General features: G+C 37.9%; 2 protein-coding genes across 2 annotated transcripts; both read left to right on the top strand.

The window, feature by feature from the left end:
• Positions 1-5,036: 5,036 nt before the first annotated feature.
• LOC104239837 (tryptophan synthase beta chain 1) lies at positions 5,037-10,301 on the top strand. The gene is made up of 5 exons (XM_009794563.2): positions 5,037-5,447; positions 6,578-6,934; positions 8,650-9,092; positions 9,238-9,332; positions 9,973-10,301. The coding sequence occupies exons 1-5, from the start codon at positions 5,103-5,105 to the stop codon at positions 10,146-10,148; spliced, it is 1,416 nt and encodes a 471-aa protein (XP_009792865.1). The 5' UTR covers positions 5,037-5,102; the 3' UTR covers positions 10,149-10,301.
• A 1,873-nt stretch (positions 10,302-12,174) lies between these two features.
• Positions 12,175-21,319, top strand: LOC104239836 (uncharacterized). The gene is made up of 16 exons (XM_009794561.2): positions 12,175-12,386; positions 12,522-12,662; positions 13,722-13,813; positions 14,157-14,253; positions 15,294-15,337; positions 17,552-17,640; positions 18,042-18,133; positions 18,216-18,362; positions 18,623-18,770; positions 18,865-18,941; positions 19,556-19,627; positions 19,896-19,943; positions 20,035-20,162; positions 20,254-20,410; positions 20,548-20,758; positions 20,848-21,319. Exons 1-16 carry the CDS (start codon positions 12,270-12,272, stop codon positions 20,892-20,894), a joined length of 1,707 nt encoding a protein of 568 aa, XP_009792863.1. The 5' UTR covers positions 12,175-12,269; the 3' UTR covers positions 20,895-21,319.
• The last annotated feature ends 76 nt before the right edge of the window (positions 21,320-21,395 follow it).

Here is a 21,395-nt window from a genome sequence, read left to right as displayed (position 1 = left end):
TTTTTATATACCAAAATTTCTCTTACAAGCATCATTTGGTCCGGTCTAAAATTTTTACAAAGGCCAGGAACAACCTTAAAAGAAATACTACTAATCCTAAGGGCCTAGTTTTCTTTGGAGGAAGCTTCTTCGCCCTCAGAATCTTCTCCACCAAATCCACTCACATCCTCGGAATCCTCATCGGGGAACGCTAACTTCCGAGCCATTGCTTCCTCAGCCTTGGCGATCTCAAGCTCAGTGGATATGTCGACATTGCGAACTAGGATGTCCTCAAGAACCTCCCTTCGATCCTGCCACTTCGAATGATTGACCATGCCCCTAGCTTGCTCGAGGGTGGCCTCAGCATCAACTTTGTATTGATCCGCGATAGCATGGGCCTTATTATTGGCCGCAACCACTTCGAATCTGGCAACGTCGAGTTCCTCGGCCAACTTGGCTAGGTTGGCCACTTGGCCTCGAGTTCCTAAGCCTTCTTCGCTTGGGCTGAGGCTTTGTCCTTTGCCTGACGAAGTTACGACTTGGCAGAATCTAGCTCTGCCTGAATAATCTCCTTTTGTGCAGCGAGGATGTCCATACACCCCTTGAACTGCTCGGCCTCAGCCTGCACTTCGTCTATTTGCCCTTGAAAGCCTTTGATCTGTTCAAGCCTATGTCGAGCCTGCAGAATAGGTTTTTTAGTCGTTATCTCCGATTCGTCCTCACTACCATAAAGAATTCGAAATACCTGCTTGGCCATCTCTTCTTGTGCATTCCAGGTCTCCAACAGGTTCTACCTGAAGCTTCTCACTGAGAATCTTATAAGTGTTGCACTTCTCGGTAAGGCCTTGAACCTCGACCTTGCATTCCTCTCGGGCTCGAAGAAAGGCCTCGTGGTGTAACAGCGAAGCGTGCAACAAAAGAAGTAATGTTAGGAACATTTACGAGACAAAATCATGAAAAAGTAATGACCCTTGAACTTACCCGATTCAGGGCATGTTGGGCCTCATTGAACAAGCAGGCAACATCCGCTGCGTCCATTTTGGCTTGGTCCTCCTCAGTGACCAGGCATCGAAGATAGCTTGCTACCCCTACAAGGGCAGAAAAAACTTGTGTATCCTCCAGGATTGAGATAATAAGAGGCTGTTTCCGGTCTGGATAAACGCTAGGAACCAGGAACTGATTGGTCAATATATAGCTCGATGAAGCCTCATTCGAGCTTTTCTTCGGTACGACCAAATCACCCAAACCAGTGACATCTTCCATATCGGGAAAATAGCCATGAAAAAAGTCTTCCTCCCCCTGGGCCCCTTCTCTGTGACAAGTCTCCGCAGCATGGGCATCACGAATCATCCAATATGGGATTGGAGGGAATGAGGAGGAATCCCCGACCACTATTGCCCCAAATGGATCTTTGGAGGCATCACCTTCATTCTGGGGAGCCTCGAGCTCGGTTTCTGCCCTAGTCTCAATTGGCTCCTCGATGACCTCTCTATCTTGAGGTGAGGCATCTTCAACTCTCGTTGACTCAGTAGACCGGGGCAAAACATCTTCGATCCCCACCTGTTTAGTGGTTCTTTGAACCTCGGTTTCAGCCAGCATACGATGCACCAAACCAGAATCTTCTTCTTTATCCTCGTCTTCGGTCTTATCCGCTAACTGGTGGACGGACTCCAGAGTTAAGGGGATGGCCTCCCCCTTTGGTTTGCGGGGCTTTCTAGCTGGTATTTTCTTCTCCGGGCTTAAGGAGATCGGAGCCTCTTTTCTTTTCTTCTCCTTTCCCTGCCTCGGGGAAGACGCAGAAAGAAGCGCCATTTCTTCAGCATAAGAGGGTAATCAGCACATCCTTCCCAAGACATGCAAAATGAGAAAATGAATAAGTACGAATGGAAACTTTGCAAAGAAAAAAGAAAATTATCGTGGTTTCGAGCCTCCCTTCGACCCCTTGACAACTCCATCTAGGCACGCTCAGAGCAGACTTTTTGAGACACCAATCCCTCGACCCATTGCCTCAGGTCGAGGATCACTTTTGACACAACAACCTTGGATGCAACATAAAAAATTTTAGAAGAGGGGAAAATAAGAAAGCAGGAATGACAATAATAGATACTCGAAAGGCCAAGAAAACACTTACGTTACATGTTCCACCTCTCGGGGAACCGCAAATCTCCGGCGGGGATTAGGTCCGAGGTCCTTATTGGCACGGACATGCCCATCCAATCTTGGTCTCGGGTATCGTCTATACTCGAGAATGAGGGTTTGGTAGCTCGACGATAAAGCTTGATCATGCCTCATCGATAAAGCCGAGGGCCGTAGAGGCGCATGAGATGATCGAGGGTAAAAAGATGCCCCTCGATCTTACTTACGAAGAATCGGAGGAGGAGCACAATCCTCCAAAACGATGGATGGATCTGGCCCAGAGTGACATCATACCTTTTACAGAAGACAACGATGATAGGGTCCTAGGGACTTGTCGTGAAGGGGTAGGTGTAGACAGTCAAGCACCCCTCCTTGTAAGTAGTGATGTATTCTTCAGGGCTAGGCACTACAATATCCTTGCCGACCCAGTTGCACTCCTCTTTTACCTTCTCGAGGAAATTCTCAGTAATTGTACACATGTACCTAGACATGGGCTTACATCGCCCCGGTGTCGAGGGTGTGTTTTCCACCTTGAAATCGGAGGCAGTCGCACACTTCGTCGGAACGAAGTCAGTGAGAGGATATTCCGCCGCGGCGCCGCCGTCGTCGGATTTTGATGAAGAGGCATTTTCTTTATGAGGGACAATTTTGGAAGTGTTAGACATTTTTTAAGAATGAGTAAGAACCAAAAGTGGGAGATTTGGCGTATTAAGAAGAGGTTGACAAAGAAACTTGATGATTTGAATAAGAACTTGGAAAATGCAAAGATTTCTGAAGATTAGAGTGGATGGGATTGAGGGTAAAAGTTAAAAAAAATGGAAAATGGATCTATTTATGGGTTTCACGGCGACGGTTCAAGGGTGCTAATGGCCGACCAGCAAGTGACACGCCTTAAATGTCTGGGAAGTTGAACTGATGGGACGTTTCGGTCACCTTTGCCGCGTACATCACGATGTTTACGTCACGATAAATTCGAGGACAGGTTCAGAAGCCTCGATTTATTTCTTGTCATTACATTCCAAAAAATGAGGGGACTGTCTGTATATGATTAAAATCGGGCTTACCGATTTTGCTATTCGATCGAGACCACAGAATTAGGTCGAGGGTCAGCCTCATAATGGATCAGACTAGAGCACGAGATAAAGTAGCTAATTCGAGGATCGAGGTGCATGTCGAGATCGAGGTCAGCAGCGATCGAGACCAAATATGATAGACTTCGGGCAAAGTGCAGTAACAGGAAAGCGAAACATCCGTAACCGGTCAAAAATCACGGCAGAGATCCCCGAACAGATCAGATCAATGGCGGTTGTTTAGGCTAATCATGTGATTTACTTTTGTAATTAGAGTTATACCATAATTAGGATTCTTCTACTATATAAAGAGGAGTCCCCATCATTTGTAGAGACCTTACATTCACAAATATCAAAGCAATATAATATTTCTCAGCCTATGTTCTTGTTCATCAGCTTATTGTACCTTTAACTATTCTTGCATAACTAGCTCCAGGGTACCCGAGCTCGAGGGCTCTGTCCAAATGCTGTTTTGCTTTATATTATTATCAATTTGCATCACTTATCTTTACATTTATCAATTGGTATTAGGTGAAATCACATATCCTTAATGTGAAACAAAATGCAATCCAAATTCTCTCCCGAGATTAGTATTCTTATTTTTATCACCAAATGACCCCCGGTGGTTTTAGCTATGCATGGTCATAATTTCGTTCACTATCAAATCATTGTGACTTGAAGTTTGCACCCTACAAGTTAAATTGAGTTTTTATTATACCTCTAGGGGTCGTTTGGTATGCGGGACAAAAATAGAATAAAATATGATATTAAATTTATACCGTCAACCGGATTAAGTTTATCGAGATGAATTTATATTTAGTCCACATACCAATGACGCTTTAGGTCATTTACAAGTTACAATTAAAACTTTATCAAATTTAAAATCAACCACATACTAAAGTCTACAGTGCTATAAGTTAACAGTTTTGCTTGCTTAGTATTAGAATTTGAAGATTTTATCTTAATAATCAAATCCAGACATGGATAACCATGTACGCAAAATATCTCGCATTTATATAGAGTTTGAAAAAGGGCCGCATTCTAATAGAGTATGATGTAGGGCTGAGTATATATCGGGTAAAATTGATAGTCCGAACCGAAAAAAGCTTATTAAGTTATCGGTACCGGGTTATTGGGTTAATGGTTCGATAACAGTTTAGTATTATTTTACTTCGAAAGTTTATCATATCTTTATACAGTATACATTATCTTTCATTACTTCTCTTCTCTAGAATCGAAATTGAGTTATCTTTTCGGGTAAACCGATAACGATTGAGAACCGATTAACCGATAATCGATAACTGATTTCTTATCAGTTCAGTTATCGGTTTAGCATATTTATAAACCGATAACCGATATGCTAAACTGATAACATTCACAACCGAACCGAACCGGCCGATGCCCATCCCTAGTGTGATGTAGGTAACTTACTCTAATGCAAAGGTTAATGGCTGATTCCACGTCTTGAACCCGTGATTTATAGGTTACACAGAGACAACTTGACCGTTGCTCTAAGACTCCCCTTTCCAAATCTAGACATCTTAATACAGTCAAACCTCTTTATAATAACCTCGTTTGTTCTGAATATTTTTGGATGTTATAAAAAATATATATTATAACATACCATAAAAATTAATTTAATTTTTTTATAGATTTTATAGTGAAATGTTGTTATATAGGAATACCGTTAAATGTGTTACTGTTTTAATTAAATCTAAGTAGCGGACCGTTCCGGCACCGACCGGCTGAGACTCTACGAGAGGCGCTCGTATGCCTCATAATGAATGCGTTTGTTGTTCGGTTTTATGAAGGGCCACGTTTCACAAATTTCCCTATTTAAACTGTTTCGTCCCCTCTTAACTCTCAAAAGACAAAAAGTATAATTCCAACTTTTTATTAGATTCTTATCATCCAAACATGGCCTTCTCCTCCTCCACTGCTCAAACACCTTCACCTCTATCCTCCAAACATTGTTGCCGCCAATCTTCCTCCGCCGCCTCCTCCTCCTCTTACTTCCCTAAATTCCAAATACCTTTCAAATTCAACAAAATTACATCTTGCCCTTCCTCAATTTCCTGTGTCCTTACAAAACAGGAATCAATGGCGGCTCAAGAGGCTGCTGAACCGGCGGTTCTCCTGCGTCCTGATTCGTTTGGTCGGTTTGGTAAATTTGGCGGGAAATACGTACCTGAAACCCTAATGCACGCTCTTGACGAGCTCGAGACCGCCTTCAAATTGCTCGCCACCGACGAAGCTTTTCAGGTTCTCGCTGATTTTTTTAATATTTTGTATATAATTCCAGTTGCGTAAAATTTTCAAATTGGTGGATTTGAATTCATTTTCGTTAAATTACAATTATTTTGTATTGAACTGATTGGATATTGATTGCTGATTTGATTTCATATTGTTTGATCACTTTTCGTAATTTTTATTATATTTTCACCCTGCATTCTATCATAGGATATGCTAGACGAATTGATATTGAGATATAGCTGACAACAATTTTCAGGAATTAGTGCTGTATCGTTAGATCTTCTACATTTTTCCGAAGATAGGGCTACTTGACTAACTTGTGATAGGGGAAGGGTAGGCATATAACACAAGTAGCATTTGCCATCTGTGTTTTGCAAAGAGGATGCTTTCACACCTTAAACATAGACCTATAGGTCACCAAGGAGCAACTCTACCATTGCGCCAACACCTCGGTTTACCCTCCGTATGACCAGAGGCAGTCCTACTTGTAACATTGAGGGGTCACTGGACCCCGTAAACTTTAGTAAAAATCTTGTATATGTATGTATGTATATATACCTTGAAAATGATTATATAAATAACTTGGCACCCTGAACACTATAAGCCTGACTTTTAGGGGCCACGGTAAAAAAGACTATGGTGCCCCAGCCACGTTAAAATCATGGGTTCTCCTCTATTAGTATCGGGATTGATAAGTGGCACAATTGGTGCTGTATATTCCTCTTAAACTACTAGTTCAATCGAGTCATCAACCTTGATTAATGAAGTTGGTAATGTAAAGTTTATGTCTTTCTACCTCTTTAATATATGGACCCAAGTAAGGCCGATATTCAACTAGAAATGCAATTCCTTTTCTTGAAAAGTTCTGTAGCCCTGAACTGGTATATTATTTGGTAAGCTCTAAATAGAAGTTATTTTGCTGTGGCAAGAAAGGCTTTTCATACGGTATTTATCAAAGTACAGGAGTGAAACCTCTGTAAGACTTTCAGCACAGTTCAAGTCTTTCTTCTGAAAAAGCAATTTTAGCTATGACTTTTTCTTTTTGTTAACACCTTTTTTTCCCCATCCTATTTGTTGTGAAGGCTTGTGATGTCCTATGTATAGCGTCTAATCTTTTAATTAATTCATGCTGTCTGCAGAAAGAGCTAGATGGAATATTGAGAGATTATGTAGGCAGAGAGAGCCCTCTTTATTTTGCAGAGAGACTTACTGAACACTACAAACGTCCAGATGGCCAAGGGCCATTGATCTACCTGAAGAGGGAGGATCTTAACCACACTGGTGCCCACAAAATCAATAATGCTGTTGCCCAAGCTTTGCTTGCCAAGCGCCTGGGCAAGAAACGCATCATTGCTGAGACAGGGGCAGGTCAGCATGGTGTTGCTACTGCTACTGTTTGTGCTCGCTTTGGTTTGGAATGTATTATCTACATGGGTGCTCAAGATATGGAGAGACAAGCACTAAATGTCTTCAGAATGCGGCTTCTTGGAGCTGAGGTTTGTTTCCTACATTATGAGTTATTTGATCTGTTAGCTTATTATGAGATTATTGAAAAGTTAGCAAAGAATTTATTTACTGACTTTCTGTTCCGTAGAATTCATCAGTGTGCCTTTCATTAATTTGTCGTTTAAATTGTTTGATAACTTCTCTATGGTCTATGCCCACACAACCAAATTGAATGTCAACCTTTCCTTTTAGTCTGCTCTACAATGAATGTTCATTTTCTCATAACTCCCCCCCCCCCCCCCCCCAAAAAAAAAAAAAAACACTTAAAAAGACGGGGAGAAAAGTCTAGAAGGGATGTTCTTTCCTTTTTCTAAAACTGCTTTTCTTTTTAATGTTCTACTTTTGTAAGAAATGGAAGGCCCCGACATCTTCTTCCAACAGATATAGAACAATTCAATTTTCCAACTCTTCTAGTAATAATAAAAGCAAATTTTTAACTTGGTAAGATGGGAGTAGGTTTTCTCTTGCATCCGATACTTAGTTGGAGTTATGATGCGTTAAGTATAGTCCATAGTTTCAATGACCAAAAGTCTGAGTCCGTAATAGCATATCATGAGGGTATATGTATATAGATAGGGAGAGGGAATTACTTTTAAAATCCATGAATGAGCTAAATGAATGCGAATGCAAATGCAAATGCAAGAAGGAAGTTTAACTGGAAATTGTGTCGTTCCGCAACACCTGTGGAAGCCCGTCACTGTTTCTTGATTTGACCATCTAAAAGACCAGCCTGGAGGAAGCTGACTTACTCATCTGGAAAGAACAGAACTATGGTTTATTCTTAGTCAGGTCATGTGACAAGTTGCTAAACAGTGGAACACACAACTACCCACAGTGGCCTTGGAAGATATGGAAAAAAGTTGCATCCTTTATGTTGGTAGCAATCCATGAATCTTGCCTCTCCCAGAATTATTTACAGAGAAGAGGGATATCCATGTGCAACAGGTGCTTTTGTGCAACAAGGGAAGAGGAAACCAACAACCATTTGTTCCTGCATTGTAATACAACAACACACTGTGCCTGTTCTACATTTTTGGACCGCAGTGGATAATGTCACAGCCGATCAGACAGTTTTTGGATGGTTGGGGAAATTGCAGCCTTCACAGATCTCTTAAGAAGTGTTGGAGGACAATTCCAGCATGTGTCTCTTTGATACTAAGGAAAGAGAGGAACTTAAGGTGTTTTGAGGGCAGAACTAGATCATTTCAGATTCCAAACTACAGATGTTTATGCTTGCTGGTATCTTTTGCAATCTACAGGATGTGATGAAAATTGCATGATAGATTTTATTGACTCACTACAGGAGTAATTCTTATATAGGGGAGCCCCTTCTTTTTGTTTTTTGCATAGAGGGGCCTCTCATTTTGTAATGTCCAACACTAGCTTAGTGCTTGGCTGCTTTTGTTAATAAAATTTAACTTACTGATAAAAGACCACCCCAAGTGGGCTAACTGTGACTCATCTAAAGCACATACATACGCACAGTATATCTGAAACATAATAAAATGGAAAAAAGTAGTATTTTGATAGATGGTTACCTTTGGCTTCATTTTCTTCCTCTTTGCCTCATGTCAAATTGCAATCTATGGCTTCTCTATTCAATAAGAATGACTGCACTCTCAAAGTGTATTGAGCCAGTTTTTTTATTTTATAATTTGATCATAAAGAGCTACTCTTGATTTCATTTTTCATAATTGTCATGCAGGTTAGAGGAGTCCACTCAGGGACCGCTACACTCAAGGATGCCACTTCAGAGGCTATAAGGGATTGGGTTACAAATGTCGAAACAACTCATTACATACTTGGATCTGTTGCAGGACCACATCCGTACCCCATGATGGTAAGAGAGTTCCATGCAGTGATTGGTAAAGAAACAAGGAAGCAAGCATTGGAAAAATGGGGCGGGAAACCAGACGTGCTTGTTGCATGTGTAGGTGGAGGTTCAAATGCTATGGGACTGTTTCATGAGTTTGTTGATGATAAAGATGTTAGGTTGATTGGGGTAGAGGCTGCTGGTTTTGGTATAGATAGTGGAAAACATGCTGCAACTTTGACAAAGGGAGAGATCGGAGTACTCCACGGAGCTATGAGCTATTTGCTGCAAGATGAAGATGGGCAGATAGTTGAGCCCCATTCTATCAGTGCCGGGTAATAATTTTTTTCTTTGCGGCTCATGAATTTGCTTATTTTTGTTAGAATCAAAGTTGGAACAGGTCATTTCTATGTGGATTTTTACAGCTGCTCACTGGTTCATGTTTGTTTTTCTTTTCTTCTCCACCTTATGGCATACTAGATTGGATTACCCTGGAGTTGGGCCAGAGCACAGTTTTTTGAAAGATTTAGGACGAGCAGAGTATTACAGCATTACAGATGAGGAGGCTTTAGAAGGTGATTGTTGACTTTCTACTTGTTCTTAATTCCGAGCGATTTCTGTTTGGGTTCCATTGAACTCACTCTCTTTTAGGGGTCGTTTGGTAGGGTGTATAGGAATAATACGGAATAAGGTGTATTAATAATGCATGGATTAGTAATGCACGTATTAGTTATGCATATATTATTTCTTATATATTGTTTGGTGTGGTATATTAAAATTATAATGCATTGCATAATTTTTAAGAAAAGTAGTTGTTTACAAAAATGCCGTCCATATTCTCTAGCTTTAAGGGACTTTAAGGACAATTTTGTATTTAACCATACTAATACATGCATTAATGGCCTTGGTATTACTAATGCCATGGTTTTCTATGCCTTACTTATACATAGGATAATACCAAATGATGTGTACTAATACAAGTATTAGTTAACGCAGGTTAAAAAAAGTACCAAACAAGGTATTAGTAATGCATAGAGCTAATACTTGCATTATTTTTTGTAATACCTCCTACCAAGCGACCCCTTAGTGTTTAGCTGAGGACTAAGACAAGAAGAATACAAATGGCTTGCGCTTGGTTTTAGCTTTTGTAAGTGCATCTGCTGGTAACATTGAAGTTTCACTAATTTTTCCTGCTGTGCCGATGCTTGTTTGCAGCCTTCAAAAGATTATCTAGGTTAGAGGGCATTATTCCTGCCCTGGAAACATCTCATGCACTGGCTTACTTGGAGAAGTTATGTCCAACTCTACCCAATGGAACTAAGGTGGTGCTCAACTGCAGTGGCAGAGGAGATAAGGATGTTCATACAGCTATTAAGTATTTGAAGGTTTAATTGAATCCTTATGGATTTGTTGTACTTTAGGAAATTGAGTAAAACAAGTTTGTTGTACTCGCTGTACTTTAGGAAACTGAGTTAAACAAGTTTATTGTATGGCCAAATGCCATTCTGATGAGTAAAGATTTTTCTTGAAAAGTTTTTGTTTGAGTTGCTGGTGTGCTGCTTGTTTTTATCTCATTAGAAACACTAAGTGTCGTTTGGTTGGTGGTGATTCGGGGGATGAGGGATAACAATTCCGGAATAAAATACGGGATTATTTTATTCCACATTTGGTTTTGATTATGAACTTATGGGTGTTGTACTAATATAGTCGGATTATCTATCTCATATAGAAGGTCCAGCTTACTTTTTTGTAATTGCCCACTATTAGTTTGATACTACTTTTTAATGAAATCTTACCTTATCTCAATGACTATCTGGTATAAAATATGACACCTAAAGTACCACAATGTGGCAATAGGCTACATGTGCCCGAACATCTCCTGCACATAGGAGGAGCTTAGTGCACTCATATCTATCACATTCTATGGGATTGATGGAGCATAAACCAAAAGAACAAATGTCCTTGTCTTTTTAGCAAAATCTGTTGGCTAGACACTTTACCCTCACACTAGATCTACTTGACACAAATTTGGATTTACAAAGTGAGCTTGGGTAGATTGGGAGCCCAAACTTGGATAGATTGCGAGGCCGGAGGCCGGAGACCCGTCCTTCTCAACTCGAGATCTTGGTTTCGAGCTCTAAAAAGAAAAATTTCTTGATAGGAAAATACTTTACCCCATAATAGATCTAACTCACCGGAAATCCAAATTAGCTAGGCTAGTAATCATGAAATACCTGATGATTAAACAAAAAAAGGTCCAGGCTATAATAAGTCAACCTGCCATTTAATTACTTTAATACCGGTTTTTAGAAGATATCACTTTCATATAAATTGTTTAATTTTCTTTTCATCCTATCCTTTTATGATTTTTCATTTTTTTCTCTTGTTGACAACAGGGGCGGCCCTACCTAAAGCAGATAAAGCAACTGCTTTAGGCCCCACATTTGTGGGAGCCCATTTCTTTGTTACACCTAATATATTATATACTCTATATATTTCAATTTAGATGAGTTTGTTTTACTCGCCACAGAATTTAAGGAAAAAAAAAACTTTTAAAACTTGTGGTTTTAAAAACTTAAGGGGTAAAAGAATTTGCAACTAGTATGATTTCTACCAAGAAAATTGCATTTGAAATGAAAATCAAACTCGAACATCGTAAGAAATGTGTGATAAAGAAAAAAAATAATTTGACGAGAATATTGATATTGAAATCTCAAAATCTCTCGAAGAATCCTTTTGAGTTAAATTATTTTTTATACATACTAGACAAGACAATTTTTTTTCACTTCAAAATAAATTTGAACAATTCGAAGCATATGAAAATATTTTTTTGTTTTCTATTTAGCGTAAACAACTGAGATCACTAAATGATGGAAATTTAAAAAAATACTGCCTTAATCTTGAGTGTTCCTTGAAGCATAATAATCAATCTGATATTGATGATGGTTTAGATTTATTTTCTAAATTAAAAGTGTTAAGGAAAATAGTACAACTAGAAGATAACAGTTTAATTGATATACTCAATCAAATAAAAAGATTTGATTCTTTTCCAAATGCTTATATTGTTTATAGAATAATGTTAATAACTCATGTTACCGTTAAAATTGATAAAATCTTAACTAAGCTCAATAATGTCTGAAGAGAGGTTAAATGGATTAAATATAATGTCAATTGAGAAAGAATTATTAGAAAAAAATGATTATAAAAAAGTTATTAATAACTTTGCATCCAAAAAAATTAGAAAAATGGATTTCAAATTAAAAAAAAATAATTTTAAAAAAAAGTTAAGGCTCCCTCGTAAAATTTGGCTTTAGGCCACAAAATTCGTTAGGCCGTGGCACAGTTTACTAATTTCCTAATTATCAATAAATAAAACATTTGTTTTTTGTTTTTAAAAAAGAAAAAACCATGTAGAAGAAGAACGAACAATAAGCGGACGACGAAGCCGTTAACCTGCAAAATAATAACAGTAGCAGTAGCAGCAATTCAGCCATTGATGCAACTTCAAAAAAATGGCCGGAGGAGACAAATACAAGGAGTTTGATTTCCATCTAAGATCCTTATCCCACAGTGCTCGAGACTCCAATTTCGCCAACGATCCCGCCTCCGATCCTTCTCTCCTCAATTCCGTCAGTTCTCTCTCTTTTTCCACACACACACACACACACACACACAGAGTTGCACGCATTGTTCAATTGACACAAAATTAACTCATTTGGAATTGAGGTGTAGTAGTTGATTATTGATTGTGTTGTCATTTTCAGGTCAAAAGTCTTTGCGACTTATGCATAAGTGAGAAATCCGAAGATTTGATTGCTAGGGTTTATCCTCATTTAAATAGGATATTTCAGCGATGTGTTGCCTCAATTTCGCAGTCCCAAACATCCAATGGCCTTCTTCTATTGGTACTCTTTCCCTCTGATTTTCACGTTCCTGCTGTGTGCTAATTTCTGAATTGAACTTCTAACTGCATTTTGCACATTATTAAGCTGAAATTGTTAGTACTTTCAATATCGAAAATCAGATACTTTTCTCTGTAAGAAGGTAAATTTTCTTCTTTTTTTATTGCTATTTTAAATCAAATAATTTAGTTCAATCTCGGTGTAGCTTACAATAGCAGGATAATGAGGGAGATTAAAAAGGACTATTCTAATATTATCTAATCGGATAACTGTGTCACGTGCAACCTCGGAGGAAAACGGGCAGTCTTTTCAGATACTCCATCAGTTCAAATTTGTTCGGTATAGTTTAAGTAGATACAAAATTTAAGAAAAAAATGAGGACTTTTAACACTTCTGGCTGGCTAGAAGACTTTTGATACTTGTAGTTTAAACATCCCATAAAATTGTGTGTGTCATGAGAAGCTTCACATTAAGGATAAAATGAGAAGTTTAAAATTTATTTTATCAAAATATAGAATTTTACACAATATTTTTGGAATGGACCAATAAGGAAATAAGACCAAACTAATTGGACTGGAGGGAGTAGTTTGGAAGAAGTTCTGGAATCTGAGTCTTTGGCCGATGGAACCACTTCAGTTAGATTTTCACTTCTTTTGCACTAACTTTATCTTTGGAGAAGACAAATATGTCTACCTACACTTGACAAGCACTCATATGTACTTGTATGCCCATTATACTTATGTTTGCGCACTTGGACATATACCCTTTGGTTGGACAAAAATGGTGCATGTGAAAGTGAAGTTCTGAACTGTCTGTTGTGAACCTTTTTTGATGTGAAGTGTTTCTTCTGCACTTTTTTTGAGGAAGTCATGCTGATTGCTTTAATATTCATGGTATTCTAATTTCATAATAGAAATTTTACCTGGCATTCTGATCGATGATTAAATTCGGGCCACTTTATGGCGGTATTGTTCAAAAGTAAGCATTTATTTCTATTATTGTTTTTTTTTTTCTGGGACAAGGTATATGCTAATGCTAAAGGTGTCTTTTTTCGTTATACAGGCTATACTCCAGTTTTTTCTTGACTTCGGAGATGTGGTCCTGCATGACGCTGATCCTAGTTTACGGACTTTTTTTAAGTCATGCTTGAGCCGGTAGGAATCATTCCTTTCCTTTGTTAGAAGTTTGAAGATTTTCACTTGCGCCTAGCCTTTCATAATTGTGGTAATATGATGTAAGACGATCTGACCGCGAAAGCACGGCAAATAGTATACATTCATTGTTCATCACCTTCCTAATTGAATATGGTTCAGTTGATTAGTATGCTATTATAAATTCCCCTTGTAATTGTTCACCTCATGCTATCAGCTTCAAAGTAGTGTAGCTTCCACTTTTACATTTCTTGATTTACTAGAATGATATATTTCTATTTTACAAAACATAAGTAATAAATCACTCTACTTGGATTTGTTAAGCAGTTCCTAATGCTTACTGCAGTGAGTTTGCAGACCCTATTGTTGCAGAAGCAACCCTTGGCTTTCTGAATGCAAACAAGAAAAAAATTTCAAGTTCGTTCCCTACTTTGCTTCCCCAGGTACATATTCAGCTTTAGTTGCTGAAATTAATTCTAATTTATGGGAGAGTAATGCTCAAGTCATCAATTGTAACAGAGTAGATTAGCATCAATTATAGAGTGTGCATTTGATACCTTCATGTTGTACTATAATTTCTTTTTTCTTGACACAGTGCAGGTGAAGTAAATATTCTCTCGCCTTCTCCTTTTAAAATTCTGTAATTAGTAACAGATGTAACAGTTATACATATTAGTAGAGAACATCTGTAGCTTTTACACATTGATTGATCCTGGATGTATGAGTCATATTGATGTAGCCTGATAACGGGTTGAATCAGCTAACACTATTGAATAGTCTATTAGATATGATATATGCTATAATTTTGCTAAACATGCAAAGTCATAGGAGTCCTGCATATCATGCTGGCCTTTACGGTACACCCCTATCTGTCTAATATGCACTAGCCTTCTGCTTCATCTTGAGTTAACCTAGCATTGATTATTCTCTTGGTCGTGCCAGTGTTGTCCAAATTATTTCTAATTGTAGACAAGATCTTCCCATATAATCTCTTTACAAAAAGATATTTTACGTTTTGGTACCTATTAAATGTTTTTGATTCTTTCCGTTTCCAGGAAATCAAAAAGAAAGAAGAAAAAAAAAAGTAGCATCATAACCTTCTCCTCGAATAGAAGGGCTTTAAATTTGAACCACTGTAGTGATGTTGGACATCCTTTCCTTATATAATCTTATGGCAGTGGGACAGTTACAATGCATTTGACATAGTACTATAGGTGAACGGATTTTGGATTTACATCTCTATGGTCATTTGAATAATTATGACCTAAGTAGAGCACCACAGATACAAAGGATACATATAGCTGGCTCCAAACTAATTTGGGACTGAGACATTGTTGATTGATCTCTTTAATCATTTGAAATCAAACATAATGTGTACCTTGTATGCATATATACACTCTTCTGTAAGAATGGAATACACTAGCCATTAATTTATTTGGGTGTTTATATGCACTTAGAAATCTGATCTATCATGACATTGCAGTTTTTCCCGTTATTGCTGAAGCTAATTGCATGGAATGGGGAGAAGTAAGTCTGGTTGTTATCTCATTTTATTAGATAAAAAAATGGAAATTTTGTAGAATTATGTCAATGAATGGATTGTTTATGTTACTACTTTTTTTTTTTTTTGGTTCTTTGTTCTTGTATTCTATAATTGGTACTCAAACCTTGTTTTTGAAATGTTGAGAAACTAATTTGGTCCAATATCCTTATTTTTTCAGCTTTTTTTTATCTGTTTCTTTTTTTTTTTCCGAAAATTCTGCTGAAATAAATTTCCTTTATTGCAATACATGAAACCAAGATGTCTTTTAAAAAATATGGAACAGATTGGTTGCCGCATGGTTTTACATGGAGTGTAGCATTAATTATTATCAGAGAGTAGAACTTATTGCTTGTTCTTTCAAATGCATGTAGAGGGCACTTTATTTATAATTGTGATGGCAATGCCCATTAAGGCACTGAAAAGTGAAAAGTTCCATTTCGCCTCCTAAATTGTAGTATCATCCTTCAAGAGTTGGTGTTACAGCCACAAAACCAAAGACTTCTAAACTTCCTGAGTTTCTTAAATTTTGAGCACTGGGTCGCTTGCCCCTTGGCCTATTATGGAGGAGGATCAGATACTAACACGATCAAGACCACTATTTTTTGTGTTGGATGCAGAAAAGAAGACAGAAAAACTTTGGAAATAAGGGTGACGCAAGAAAAATAAGACATGGGATAATTTATGAATTTAATCTATCAAAGAACATTAAGAACTGTGAGCACAACATATGAGGGAGAGCTCCATCGAATGCGTAGGTCCTGACTTCACAAACAACATATTCAAGTCATGAAAAACTTCAACAAAGTATAGGAAGTATCTCATATACTTGAAAGTGCTCTCGAAAACGTTATTAATACGACTTAATGTCTAAATCTAGTGCAGAAGTCTTCTCTTCTTTTCTGATGTGTATCATGGTTTTATAAAAGGGATTGAAATATTTGTATATTCTATAAAGTGCCAAATTTTCTTTTTTCGAAGTTCACGCTTGTGCCCAAATGAAAGAAGAGGTAATTCAGAAGGACTGCCTAGTATCCAAAAGAATGATACAAGTTTCTGAATTTAGAAAGAATTTTCTAAATTTTGAGAAAAATATAGTAGTATAGGAAGTCTCAATTACATGTCCAGGCGTCTGACTATTCTCATGTTGGACTTGAGTATTAATCCCATGTGCAACCTAAAATTTGGTGTCTGTACTTTCTCTTATTTGTAGAATTATACAGTTAACCGTATTCTGCCATTTTTTTATTTGTCATCACGGATGCTCCATGATTGCAAGAGTTTTGCTTGAAAGTTTGTACTCTCATGTGCCCCAAAATTGGCTTAGCGCGTAACTAGCACACTATGCCTTTACCTCCCATCGAGTGAACCATCTATCCCATATATTCCATTTGTGATTAATGTATGCAACATGCCAAATGTAATACCATTATGCACATAGATTAATATTAGCTCATCGACCTCATCTTATGAAGAAAGAATGTTTCATCCATGAATGACATAATTAGTATCCATGACATATACAAATACCCATAGTAGGTCTATGGAGCCTATATGATAACAGAATGAAATGAAAAGTGAAAAGCGCAAGAAAGGGATAAAGCGCTGTTGGGGCTTAAAGCACAAAGCGCACTTAAAGCGTGGGCTTCACCGGAAAAATGCGCAATATGAAGAAAAATGTTTAATATATAAGAGAACCCTTACTTGATTTCCTAACTTCAATTTTTGCTATCTTTTGACCTTCTACCGGACCAATGCTTTGCCAATGCATCCCAAACACTTACGTTTATGCCTCTATCATCTCACTTTGTCATATGACCTCATTAACCCGTTTATGGCACTTTAATCATGTATTTAAGTCCGTATGTAATTGAGATTAAGGTTTAAAATCTGTGGGACTTTACACTTTGCCAGCATGCAAATCCATATCATGAATGGACACTTTGCAACATTTGATGTCTCATATATTTGGACTATTTGGTGTAGCTATGCTGGGCTAAAAGTGGAGAGCATAATGTATAGCTCCTTTTCCCAGCTAGTTTCTCCTAAGCATTGTTTTATTTTATTTTATTTTATTTTTTTGTTTGGTCCAATGGCTAACAAAATTTGCTGTATGTGGTACTTATAACGCATGGTAGACCTAATTCTCCTATTGTTATTTGTGGAACGCCACTTACAAATACTTTTGATCATCCATGCAGATTGGAAAAAGCATTTCTTAGAGTATTTCCCGGTTTGATTTCCCAGGGGTCATTTCTTCCACTTTTTCCATCAATCATAGACTTGCCTAGTGAGTGTTACTTTATGGCTTTTTTGCTCGTTCTCACCCCAAATGAGAAAAAAGTAAAACAATAAGATCAGGGGTTATACATGAGTTCCATGAACTGAACAACAATGACCATTATACACTTTTACTTACCTTAATAAGTGTTCCCCTCCCTCCCTCCCTAAAAGGCGTCAACCTTGGTTCATTGGCAATGGGTTCTGATTTTACACTTTGAATTGTTCAATAACAACTTATGCTTGATGCTTGCAAAGTGATTTTTGAACAAAAGCTAAAAACAGAAAGAGGTTTGTACTTTTGTACTTTAAGCTGTTGTTCTATCAAGTAGCGGCAAAGATCCATTATTGGTTTATTCTAGTTGTTCCTCTTTCTATGAGAGTATAAGACCTTCTCTTCATCTTTGGCAGTATTGGTTGTGGCTCTGGAAAAGGTGGAGAAGAGTTCAGGATCACTGGTGGGCAGTAGCATAGCTTCGATACAGAAGAGTACAGCTCCTGAGGTTATTATTTACTATTCTGAATGATAGATTACTGAAAATTTTGTATTGTGGATATGATTGAGGAGATTCCTCTTGGTAACAGATGTTGCTAGCACTCATGGATGAAGCGTATACTGGATCAACCATAGGAGATGGAGGGGTGGACTCTGAATCTGAGGATAGCACCACTATGGCAGTAGCTGATCCATTCTTTCTTGAGCTTCTCAAGGATGAGAACGATGGTCTAGCTGTATGATCTTTTCTATGTCTTAGAAACTCTAAATTGCTGCAGGGTTGCATGCTGTAAACAGAGAGATTAGACTTCCAAGTAAAGCCGCTAGCATTTATTTTGCTGCAAAAAGTGCAAATAACTACGTTTCACTTCCAAAATGTTAATTCATGCTCATTCTGATGCTCTCTTTGATGATATATCGTACTAGATCATCCTATAGCTTGTTTTCTTACCAAGTTTTTCTAATTTATCTCTTTCACGGTTCTCTTAATCATTAGGAACGCCATTGGGCTTCTCCTGCAGTGGCTGCGGCTCTACAAGCAGCAGTTAGCTCGCCTATGTCTGATAGGCTGAAGCAAGCGCTGAGAATGACGCCTCGGCTGCTTGATATGTATATTGCTATAGCGATCCATGAAGTCAATGATTGTAAGTTCATCCATTTTATGCAGGAGAGATTTTTCTCTTGATAAACAAGGAAGCAGCTCTATGAAGAGCTTGATTCATAATGTTTCTGTTGCAGCTCTAATATGTGCTCTGGTCCCCCTACTTATGGCAAGATATTCCAATTTATTTCCAGACAAGCTATTCTTGTACGAGGTATCTAAGTTCGTGTAGATAAATTGAAGGCTGCATTCTCAAATTGTAGCATCATGTTGATTATGCAATATTCTATGGAGAAATCTCCTATTGTAGTTCCATAAATTATCTTTATCATTTTTTTTATAGTTATGTGGTTTTAAAGGTACTTGGATTAGTCTTCTAAAAAAAGTACTTGGATTAGTGGTCCCTTTCTGTAGAGCAGAGGTATATGAATGGTTCCTTTCCAGTGGAGCAGATTGCCCTGCTTCTTTTTCTTCATGCATTTTCACGAATTTTGAAAAATGAAGTTTGCTTTCTTTTGAATCTAAGAATTGTTTCAAGGCATTGAAGTTTATACTCAAAACTGAATGATATCCGTGCAACGAACTTTTATAGAATTTTAGAAAGACAAGAATTTGGCGGATAGAAAAAAAAATGAAGGAAAGTAAGAAAGAAAGAGGGAGCATTTTTTAATAGAATAGTTATGGTTCATCTTTTACAGGAGGATCCCTCTCCTAATGCTGGGACCCTTTGAGTGGATGCCACCTTTGCACAGTATCATAGTAGCGCTTTTTACTGTTTTGACTGTACTTGAATTTTTTTTAGTGATACATTCCAACTCATATTTGTAGGTTCAAAAGAGGGTCTTAGAGCTCATGCTTGCAGCCTTTAATCGATCTCCTAGTTTCATTGCACTTCTGAAGGTATTGGTCTTAATTATACCTAGCAAATTGTCTCTTTGATCTTGAATAGTAATTCAAAGTCGTAATTGGTTAGAATGGTAATGAAGTGCATTTCTGCATGACTTGCGCACCTTCGTGTATTTTATTTTGCCCAGATCTCATCTCATAACTTTTTTATATTTGAGTTTTTCTCAATGAATCATAAGACCCGCAATCCCCTCTCTTTCCTCTTTACCTTCCCTGTTTTCCTTGATTTGGTGTACTTATAGCCACCCCTATGTTTGTGCAGAAGCCTATAGTGGACAGACTTGGAGAAGCTTATGATAGTCCGACAAAGGTGACTGGACCTTCTTTCCATAGTCACAATAATGCATATATCTCTGTCTCATTTAACCTGAAAGAACTGACTGAAGGTTAACTTTTCTCAGACTGAATTGGCATTACAATTATGCTGGGCAATTGGGGAGCATGGAGGTGGTGGTGAAGCCCACAAAGATGCCGCTCGCGAACTCTTTGAGAGCTTGGAATTACTTTTGTATGAAAACCTTTCTTCAAGGTAAACTCTGATTGACTACTTTGCACAACATCAGAGATTCATTTTGAGATGCCACTCTTTACTGAGTTTTATGTTTTCTTTTGCTGATAAGCCGTCTGGGTCTGCGTGAATCAGCTCTTGGGTCTGATACTGCAAAATTCAGAAAATCATCACAATCAAGATTATTGTGTTTCGTTGTGACAGCCATTGCTAAGCTTGCCACATATCACCGTGAGCTTTTGCCCAGGGCCCGTGTATCCTTGGCAAAGGTTAGTGTATCTAGCTTTTATTGTGGCCGATGACAGCGATCACCTTTTGCAGAAAGTATTTCGTGGCAGCAGTTGATATGATGGTAAATGTCTCAGATTTTGTGTTATTATGCTTAATTTGTCAATCTGATTGACAGGTTGCACGTTCTCGGATCTCAGATGCAAGAGTCTGGAGGCGTGCACGTGATTATTTGGGTCTGATGAATGAACCTGCTATATGTTTGTCTATCTTGGGCCCATGTGAATCTCCAAGTAAAGGGATGCAGAAACCTGGCACTGTGAATTGGAGTGAAGGGGGAACTAAAATGATTTCCCATGTTCCATTTTACATTTTAGGTGAACAAGAAGGTAAGCTGAATGTAAATGTTATCCGAATTTTATTTTTCAACGAAGACAGCTTGAATTGTTATTAATTAGGTGGAAAACATGATACGCAGGTCCTCCCCATGATTACTCATTTACGGATATTCTTCCTGGAAGATAGTTTGTTGTCAGGAGTTGCTCGTCACGCTTTACACATATTCTGGGCGAGTAAAGCTAAGAGAAAATAAAGAACAAAGTGTTAGAGCAAAGATGTAAAGAAGTCCATTTGTATCCAGTTTTCTACATCAGACCCAATGTGCTCCGACCCTTCTCTGAACTCTGCGCATAGCGGGAGCTTAGTGCACTGAGTTGGCTTCTTTATCAAAGGGATGGTTTTGCTTTATGTTGGAACATTAGAATCAAATGTACATTAATCTCTTCTTTGCGTGTATGATTTGGTTTTCTGCCCTTTTTACTTTCTGGGTGCAGAGAAGTTATTATCAGCGTAATAAACTTTTGGTCTAGTGAACGAACGAAATGAGCCATTCCGTGTATATATCTTCGACCAACTTTGCTACAAATCTAAATTACTTATGATATTGTCCATATACTATATTCATGTTTATTTCATTCCTATACAAAGTTATTTATTTTAAATATCCTATATATCTCGAGGAGTTAA

The sequence above is a fragment of the Nicotiana sylvestris genome, chromosome 8, assembly GCF_000393655.2.
Source record: "Nicotiana sylvestris chromosome 8, ASM39365v2, whole genome shotgun sequence".
NCBI classification, from domain to species: Eukaryota; Viridiplantae; Streptophyta; class Magnoliopsida; order Solanales; family Solanaceae; genus Nicotiana; species Nicotiana sylvestris.
This window is presented reverse-complemented; position numbering and strand designations above follow the sequence as displayed.